The 10,687-nt window shown below is 32.5% G+C and overlaps 1 protein-coding gene across 1 annotated transcript; it reads left to right on the forward strand.

The window, feature by feature from the left end:
• Positions 1 to 4,290: 4,290 nt before the first annotated feature.
• LOC132276711 (small ribosomal subunit protein uS9c) lies at positions 4,291 to 7,615 on the forward strand. Its single transcript, XM_059778282.1, has 2 exons — positions 4,291 to 4,707; positions 7,165 to 7,615. Exons 1-2 carry the CDS (start codon positions 4,366 to 4,368, stop codon positions 7,450 to 7,452), a joined length of 630 nt encoding a protein of 209 aa, XP_059634265.1. The 5' UTR covers positions 4,291 to 4,365; the 3' UTR covers positions 7,453 to 7,615.
• The last annotated feature ends 3,072 nt before the right edge of the window (positions 7,616 to 10,687 follow it).

Below are 10,687 nucleotides of genomic sequence, written 5' to 3' on the forward strand. Positions count from 1 at the left end.
TCCTCTACCCAGGCGATGTGGGACTTGTGCACCCGTAGCTCGCTAGTGTGGTAGCCTGACAGTGTCTCTCGCACCCGCCCACTACACACCCGCCCGCAAGGTCATCACAGCCTCTAACTTTGTATGAATCTTTTTTATGAAGTACCAAAGGCATAAACGATGATGAGAATTTGGAAATACCTTTAATATTGCTGCTTGAATGGCCTTGCATTGATTTGTTACAATAGCTTTGGGAGCATGTCCTAACATACATTCCAACCATACCTCAAATAACCAAGTATAAATGTCAGTATCCTTATTAGATAATAAACCACAACCAAGTAATATGGACTACCCATGATGGTTCACCCTAACAAAAGGAGCAAATGGCATATCATACTTATTTGTAAGATATGTAGAATCAAAGACAATAACATCTCCAAATGACTGATATGTGGCTTTACATCTTGCATCCGCCCAAAATACATTCTTTAACCGTCCTTCATCGTCTATATCAGTCGTGTAAAAAAGTTTGAATTCCTATTTTGCATGCAACAAAAATACTTCCGAAGGGCTTCAATATCTCTAATCCCAAGTCTCAATTGTCTTGCTTTTGCTATATAATTTCTACAATCCCTTTCATTAAACGATAAATTTTCATAGCTACCAGCTTCAACAACAAGTGCGTGAAATTTTTTATTTAACTTTATTCCTGCTAAGTCATTTAATTCTAATCTTCTCTTAACATGAGAATCTAGTGTCTTGTTACATCTAAAGTGTCATACCTTACTCGGATTTAATGCATGATTGTGATTAAGAAAACACCAGTGATAGTGAAACGGATTCTATTTGGTGCAAGAGAGAGAGAAATTGGGGACGGCAGAGAAACTTTGTCTGTAAGTAAGTTTTTAAAATTAGAGATGGTAAATAGTAAAAGTGAATAGGCAAATGAGTAAAAAATCACATTATCTGCCAGTTGGATTTCCACATCATTCTGCCCAACAATTCGGTGCATGGCTTCGGTGTAACTATCATTTCCCAAAAAAAACTCGTTACACCTCTTTGAAATAGGAAACAGTGAAAAGGCACCACATTTTATTTGCTTGTTTTCAAATAAAAACTAATGGCTTGCTTGATTTGTAACTGTGAAAACAGTTTTCAAGAATTTAGAGAATACAAAACAGTTTTCAGAGAGTAATAAAAGGCAGTTATCTGAAAACATGCCTTTTTATAATTGAATTTTCAGAAAACTGAACCAAGTAGAGTCTTTTGTACAATTTTATATTTTCAATTTTTTGAGAACAGAAAACTGTTCTCAGAGTTACAAACCAAGTAATGCCTAACTATTTCCTTGTTTCCTTTATATATATATATATATATATATATATATATATATATATATGTATGATTTTGTTTTTCTTATTTTTTATTTTTATTTATGAAAAATTATTTATGACTACTTGTGAGAAAATATGTAATGTCTTTATATATATGTTGATTTAAATTTGTTAAGAAAATGTTCCATGAAAAAAATAAAAAAAAAATCGAATGGTTGGAAAAATAGACAAACAATTCAATAAATATGTTTTTCTAATTTTTTACAAAAAAATAAAAAGAAATATATAACAAAAAATTAATAAAATAATAGAAAATGGCTAGCCCATCCACCACTAAACCAACTGTGCAATTGGGCTAACTACACCAGCTAGGGGTGGGACTTGGGCGGGCCAAGGGGTTAGCCCACACCAAATCCAAGGTTCTAACGTCTTAACCCGCGCCAAGCCCAAGCCCCAAGAAATTCATCATATATCAACCACGCTATAGTCATCCCAAATTTTAATAACCTATATATAAATAAATAAATATAGCGACATAAACATGACATAAAATAAAACTTGCTATCTCTCTCTCTCTCTCTCTGCACAAACTTGCTCTCATATCGTGTGAAAAAAAATTAACCAAATTATGTGTAATATGATGTTATAACAATAATTTATAATTTCTAATAAAAGATATATCAATAATGTCAAGTTGAAAGACAGATAACATGGTCCAATAAAAATTTGAAAAAAAATACAAGAATTGATATTCTTTAAAATTTTGTTTCCTTAACTAAAATTAAATTATTATAGGTTTTTACTTTATAAAAATAAGCGTGTCAGAGTAACAAAGTTAGGTGAATACCATGAATGCATGATTGATGATGCTATAAATAATCTAAATTTAACTTTATTTTACTTATATTCTTGTATAAAAGTTATAAACTATTCATATATTTTGGGTTCTTAGGACTCCTCGGGTTACTAAAATCTTTGTCCAAATCCCGTCCAAAATAAATTTGGGCTCTAAAGGTTAAACCCAGCCCTATCCTATGGTCTCAATGACCTTACCCATTCCCGTATAACTATCACGTGAAAATCGGGTTGCTCAGGTCAGGGACAGAGCCATGATTGTATTTTAGGGGGCACAATGCACTTATTGAGAGAAAAAAAAAAAAAATCAACAAGTATGACAAATATAATTCTTTTAAAAATCAAAAGGCAAATAATAATAATAATAATAGTTTAAAAATAATATGCTAAATAAGTATTGTAAAAAATATATATATATATAAATATAAGAATCAATATATTGATTAATAATATTTTAATTAAATACAGTCACAAATGTAATCGATAAAAACAAAAGAAGAGAAAAAAATGGTACAATACATAATTATACATAAGTGAAAAAATAAAATTTTTGAAAAAGGAAACAAAAGTTAGAAAATAAAAAATATATGATGTACTTGAAGAAGGGAGATATATGTAACGTTTTTTCTTTTTTTTTCAAAAGAAAATTAGAAGAATTTGAAAATTTTAGGAAGGTATATGTATATAGAAAAAAATATGTACTAATGTATAATAATTGGAGCAAGGGTAAAGGGACACGTGCCCCTTTAGACCTTAATTGGCTCCGCCCTGCTCCAGTTAGCCTCACCCAAATCCCACCCTAACACCAGCCCGACTCCTGATATGACTAACAATTTTTATGTATATAACTAGTCGGTGACTCGGTATAGTCATTGTTATACCGTATACGATTATATCAGGCTACCTACTGAGACTTTGTGTATGCATTATTACTACTTAAATGGCGAGAATTATATTATTTTCACTAACAAAGTTCAAGGATCACTAATTATAATCTTTCCATTCATTTATAATTTTCAAGATCTAAATATATTAATCTTAATGTCATTATATAAATTTACAAAAGAAAAAAGTAATCCTGAATATTGACCGACTTTCAATCATATTACCAGAATATTTTTGGTGTGATAACAAAATTTCAAATCATTATGTGGTAAATATTTGTGCAATTAAATTTATTACTTTGGAAATTCAAAGTATGTTTTGGGAAAAAAAAAATGGTTTATCTTGAATCCTAATTGCTGTCAAGTTTCAAAACAAAACAAAATGAAAAGCTGTTTTTTTTTTTTTTTTTGGCAAGGGAAAAAGAAAAATGTATTTTCTTGCAAATTTTCATATATTTTCAATGAAAAATAATATTATTCTACAAAAAAATTTACTGTAGTTAAATTTTCATTTTAACCAAACATGTGTAAATTAATAATCATTTTCGTTCATTCACTATCAAAATTTAATAAGACTTTGTTTATGTATTATTATTACTTAAATGGTGAAAATTATATTATTTTCACTATCAAAGTTTAAGCATCACTAATTATATTCTTTCCATTCATTTATAATTTTCAAAATCGAAATATATTAATCTTAATGTCATTATATAAATTTACAAAAGAAAAAAGTAATCCTGAATATTGACTGACTTTCAATCATATTACCAGAATATTTTTGGTGTGATAACAAAATATCAAATCATTATGTGGTAAATATTTGTGCAAATTTATTACTTTGGAAATTCAAAGTATGTTTTGGGGGAAAAAAATTGGTTTTATCTTGAATCTTGCTGTCAAGTTTGAAAACAAAGCAAAATGAAAAGCTGTTTTTTTTTTTTTGGCAAGGGAAAAAGAAAAATGTATTTTCTTGCAAATTTTCATATATTTTAAATGTAAAATAATATTATTCTACACAAAATTTACTGTAGTTAAAATTTCATTTTAACCAAACATGTGTAAATTAATAATCATTTTCTTTTAACCAAACATGTGTAAATTAATAATCATTTTCTTTCATTCACTTTGGCTTCTCAATATTATTATTTTTTCAAGTAACCGGACAGAGCTGGGTTGAAGTGAACAGTGAAAAATAAAACAAACCAATAAAATAAATAAACAAATAAAGACTACCTTATCCGATTTATCTTCTTTTTCTCTCCAAGATCAAGTCCGAACACACACACAGTGAAGAGAGCTGAAGAGCAATGGCGATTTCAATGTCTTCTCTGACGTCTTCCTTCTCTTCTCTCTCATTCTCCTCTCAGATTTCCCAGAAACACCATGCTCACTCCTTTCCCCAATCGAAGCCTCTTTCGCTATCGCAAACAGTCCGAACCCCTCCGCTCGCCGTCGTTGCCTCCGCCGTTGCGGCGCCGTCTCCGGTCGATTTGGAGACGGAAAATCTCACGAAATACGTCAAGTCGAGACTTCCCGGTGGCTTCGCTGCCCAGACTATCTTCGGCACCGGTCGCCGGAAATGCGCCATCGCGCGTGTTGTCCTCCAAGAAGGAACTGGAAAAGTCATAATCAACTACCGTGACGCCAAGGTACCTTCAACACACACACATTCTCTCTCTATATATATGCATATATAAATAGATATACAAGTATTCTTTGTTGCAATTTGTGTTATGAGTTGTTATTAGGGTTATAGAATCCTTCGTAGTATATAGAAATGTTTGATTCATTTTTAAATTGCTTGGCCTCTCTGTGTGAGTTATGTATTCCTTATTGCAGTTAGGGTTGTAATTTGATATTTGATGGAATGGATATGTAGTATCATAGGAAGTGCTTTTACACTTGGTAGGTTAGGGTTTTCTGAATCCTTAGTAGCATATAGCAATGTTGAATCCTCTTTTATTTGCTTGGCCTCCCTGTGTTCACTATAATTTTATTGGTAATTCCTCTTAGTTAGAGATTTTATCTTTCTCGTGAGGCTAATGTGTTCGCATCGCATCCTTATTTTCTAATTACTTCTTATGCTGGTTACTATGAGCACAATTATTATCTCGAATTTACATAGTATGAAGACAAGCATCGTTATTCTGTTGTTGTCGTGCGGAGATGCAGCCTGAGTGTCTGTTTAAGAGGAACGCTAGTGATGCAGTTATTAGCTGTTGATGTTGAGAGTCTCACAAATCGGACCCACTCATCATACGTCTGAGAGATGAAAGTCGAGTGAAAATTAGATTCTTGATGGAGCTTAGTGTTGTTTTTTGAATAGCAACTGCAATGCAAGCCATTGCTACAGAATTTTGCAGATGTTTCCCCTCCTTTATGTGTTCTAAGTTGCAGTACCCTTATTTGTGTTGATGTTAAATACGAGTATGAGTTTGTTTCTCGAGTATTAAAGATCAAAATTTATGAATCTAGAAGGGGGCATCATAAATAAGGTTCATTGGCTTATGATTTTTTACCTATAGATCGTTTTAGTTCCTTGCAAAAACTCATTTTCAGATGGAACTTATGATGCATTGGAGTAATTGCGTCGCAGAATCCAGAGCTTGTTATCAAATGACTTAGTTATACCCTTGTTTGTTTCATTACTGTTTCTTAGCCATATCCTACTTTAATAAATGGTACTTTTTCACCCACTTGGTGCTGTGCAAATTCCTTTCTGGATGGAAGTTTTATGACTTAACCAGACACATTCTTTTTATGCATGCATTCAATTATTTTGAATCCTCTCCATGTTAGAAGATGAATATATTATTGGATTTGTTATTTAATTTATATTTAAGATTATGACTGGTCAGTTTATTTAGTTAATGGGTATGTGAAGTGAATTGAGATTACTCATCTGAGAATTCCACTTAAGATTTAGTTTTCTAGTGTCATTTGTAGGGCAGTAGAGTTGGTTGAGAATATGAAGAGCGTATGTGCATCTAGTCTTGTAGCAGACAGATTTCCTTAGTTTCAGTACCACTTGTATGTCTTATGGTGCTCGGATGCAGCAGTAGAAAGTGGAAATGTCCAGGGAACATTGAGAAAGTCACATTGGGGCACTTAAAGAAGCTTACTATGGCATATATTGCTATTACTTATAGAGAAGGAAGAAATGTGTCTGACGCTGACCTACATTGCGGCCACTGAATATATGTTTTCAATACTCTACTTGGAGAAGCTCTCTTAGGACCTTTTCAATGATACCACAACAAGATACGAAAACGATTCGTATAGAAGGATTTGGTATGATGCAAAACTTGTGTGATTCTTGCCCATAGACGGAAAATTGTAGTGTTCTTAACCATGCACTGATCAGTTCAGCATCAACTTAGCGTCAGACTTCCTCGCAAGAATTAAAATAGGCATGACGCTAATCCGTCGTGTAATTTCTCCAATATTGAAGTTACCATGCTTGAACTTTACCTAAGCTGTATCCGCGAGCCACCAAAAACTTGAAATACACAACTTCAATATTTGATTATTCAATTTTTTTTTTTAATTTTTTTTTTTCTGCTGGTATAATGGGGGAGTAGAACTGAAACAAAAATTTTAGGGTGGTTCTTCTCTTCACATCGACCATGCGATCCATAACCCTCTGGTGTCTTGTTTGTTTTGGCAAATGGTTTGAGTCTCTATCATGTTTAAGTGTTTAACCTTCAAGCTGTACTTTTCGTCATCCTGGTTCATTTATGTGCTAATTATCCATTTCTGCATCATGGAGACTGGTGGAGCATTTCTGCATAATTAAACATTCTTCTCTCAAATGTCATTTAAAATCAAGAACAAGGATTTGGCGGATTTGAACTTGTGGTTAGGCGATGTAGAATCCTCACTTAAAAGACTAGACCATATAAAACGTGAAGATAGATGAGGCTTTTGATTGGTTCTTTAACCAATGGAAGCTGCTATTTCAGGGCTCTACAGCCTACTTATGGTGTGTTCTGAACTGTTGAGACCATTTTTCTACATAGAATACTGAATGTACTCCCTTCTCAAGTTGTTTCTCTAGTTTGCCTACATGGCTACATACTCCTGGTGTTGGAATTTATGTGATGCAGGAATATCTTCAAGGAAATCCATTGTGGCTTCAGTATGTCAAAGTTCCATTGGTCACGTTGGGATATGAAAGCAGTTATGACGTTTTTGTCAAGGCACATGGTGGTGGCCTCTCTGGGCAGGCTCAAGCGATCTCCCTTGGCATTGCTCGTGCGCTGTTAAAGGTGAGTGAGGACCATAGAAGACCTCTGAGGAAGGAAGGTCTTCTGACCAGGGACGCAAGAGTAGTGGAAAGGAAGAAAGTTGGTCTCAAGAAAGCCCGAAAAGCCCCACAATTCTCCAAGCGTTGAGATTATAATGTGAAATCTAGATGTTTGTTAAATATTATAGGGTGTTTTTCTTGAGTTCCTCAAGAATAACTGACTTTCCCATTTTTTTGTGGATCATTAAGATACAATTTGCCAGTAACAAAAATTTAGTCTCTGGAAAAAAGGAAGCAAAATTATCTGTAAATTTGTGTGCTTGATTTTCATGTTTTGGTTTCCTTGTCAAATTGCTCGACATTTGAAAGCTCGAGTTGATTTGCATTTACATATTTTCAAATGTTATCCTGACAAATTAGTCTCCTCTTTCTGTTAAATGTTACCGAATGCTGTAAAGCGAAACTTGATGTTCCTATGCCGGAAGAGTTGAAGATTTAGATATGAGTTTTATCCGGGCAATATTATGTTTAAATTGTGTAGCTAACGGTCCCTTTAGTCCTTTTTGCCTCGAGCAACTGAGGAGTAAATTCTCCAAAGTTGATGGCATTGTAGACAAACCCAATCTCTCGTTCCAGAGTATGTTTAATTCATTCTTCATTTAAGCTGCCATACTAATTTACCATTGGAAATATCTACATGAGCAGGGACGGAGTTAGGATTTCAAGTTAGGGGCACCGTGTAATATATATATCTATATATATATATATAAAAGAAAATTATTTAAATTTGCACGTAGAAGAATTTTAAGTAGAAATAGAAAAAGAAAAGGAAAAAGAAAAAGAAAGAAAATTGAGAGAACTTTAAAAGGAAAAAGTTAAGAGGGCAGGGGCAGGCCAGGGGGCACGTGCCCCTCTGTCCTTCATTGGCTCCGTCCCTGTACATGAGTTTGGGATACTTTCCCAGCAAATGTTGGTCCATCTTTTAAGTTTTGGTTGACTTCCTTGTGTTCACCATTGCATAAAAGTTTCTGCATTTCTGTTGCATTTAAATAAGTTGCCTTGAGAATTTACATGATCTTGGGACCATTTGTTTCAATGGTATCTCTTCTGCCTTCTAAAATAGATGGTGAGAGTTTTTAGAGTCTATAAAGGAGCAAAGTGAATGTATAAAATATTGTGTGTGAGTAATATGCTCACTTTTACTTGTGGCCTTTGAATCTAATCCAAAACTAATTAAAAGAATATTTCTTTAGGAAAATGTCATTTTTAATTTGTCATTAATTATAATTGAGGTGAAATGACTATAATAGATAGTTTCTGAAAAGGAGAAAAAATATTAACTAACCCTACCACACCACCACTGCCACCACCACCTCCCTCACCACACCACTGCCACCTCCACCACCACCACACCACCTCCAACACAAACCACAACCATCACCACTACCGCCGCCGCGTTCCACCACCACACCACCGCCTCTGCCGTCCACCACACCACCATTACGCATACTATTTTAACATTTATCATGGATGAATAAACCAGACTACTAAACTATCATGAATTTTGTTTTGACATTCGCAGTTTCAATTGATAGACTAATATATAATGAGAAATTCTATAATCTAATTAACAAGGTTTTGACGAAAAGTTAAGTGGAATATAATAAAATTAAAGAACATAGAAGAATGAAGGGTTAAAATAAATCACCACAGTTGTATAGCTAGAGTAACAAGGATAAGTGTCTTTTTCTTATTCCCCCATTTGAATTTTTTTCTAAAATAATACTGTACAAAGTATAGCAAAATATTATTAAATATGTTTTCGTCATTTATTTTTGTTTTTCAGTACTTTGGCAACAAACACACTGAGTCGGAAATGATTACCATTATAAACTTGTGGCAAAAAAGCAAAATATCCTCAGGTACTGTAAAGAAATGGCAATTTATCTCTGAACTATAAAACGAGCAAGTCAATACCACAACTTGAAAAATATGCAAATTGTCTATGTCAGTCAGGTCTAGCACCTTTCCGGCCAATAGTGCAACATGTGAGTTGTACTTTTTTTATAATTCTATTAGCCGTGGGGGCAATATTAAATTAAATATACTAAAAAAAAAATTTATATTCAATGAATCAAAAATAAGATATGAAAAAGAAAATAACACAATTACTTAAATCTAATTGTTCTAATATATCACATATGTAATATATATATATATATATATATATATATAAAGTTCCATGATAACCGATTTCTTTCCAAAAAATTCCATGGTAACAAACATTCTTAATAACTACTATGTCAGATTGTCAATCTACTCATAATAAAAATTCATTCATATTAAAAATCAAAAAAATAAAATAAAAAGTAAGATATGAAGATAACTAACCTTATAATTTATAATAATATAATCCAATCAATCCGAAAATTTGAATTAGTCAGTGAATCTGTGATTTCATTGATTTCGGCAGCAAATAAAAAAAATTCTAAGTCTTATTTAGAGAATAGTAATAATTAGTTACACAATTACACAAACTAAATTTTGAAAAAACAAGCCCTAAAATAATTTTAATAGCAATAACTAATAATTTTTCTAATTAAAATTATAAAATCAAATAATAATCGTAAATTTAGATGATACAAAAAATATATCAGATTACATGTCAGTCGCATCATGAAATGTTGAAGACTCGAGGAAAGGAAAATGTTGATGACTGAAAATGTGATGGAAATAATCCATTTGTTTATGGTAAAGTCAAAAGTGTAAAAGAATATCTTGATGAAATGTGTTTTTTTTTTTTTTTTAGGAAATAATATAATATTTTGGAAAAGTGGAAAAAATATCATATTTTGTGGGAAAGTGATAAATTGATAGATATATTATATATATTTACAATTGTGTCATGATTATATTCCTTTATTTTGTCGTCTTCTTTTCTTCTTATTATTATTATTATTATTATTTGTGTAAAACTGTGAATGGGGGGTTAGTATATTATATATAGAACAATGCTTGCATCCTGCGCAAGGAAGATGAACTTCATCCTCCTTACTAACGTGACCTTCTCCCTTTCTAACACCTATTCAAAATAAAAATAATAATAAAAGATGGCAATGCCCATTTGTCTAGGTTAAACCCGTTTCTCGTAATCACTCTCTTCTCTCTCTCTTTCTCTCAACAATACAACTTAATTAGAACTCAGTTCTTCAATTCGCCGCAACAGACTCATTCTAATCTTCTCATCTTTCTCTCTCCATCTTAATCTTTAATCTGCTTGCGTTTCAAAGAGAGATCTAAAAGTTTTAATCCCACAACACACAGAATTGGAACTCATTCCTTCAATTTGAAAACCCTAGATCTGACTCTCTCTCTCTCTCTCT

The sequence above is a fragment of the Cornus florida genome, unplaced genomic scaffold (genome assembly GCF_030987335.1).
Source record: "Cornus florida cultivar Cherokee Brave unplaced genomic scaffold, ASM3098733v1 CherokeeBrave_3.0.0_Hap2_Chr10, whole genome shotgun sequence".
Taxonomy (NCBI): Eukaryota; Viridiplantae; Streptophyta; class Magnoliopsida; order Cornales; family Cornaceae; genus Cornus; species Cornus florida.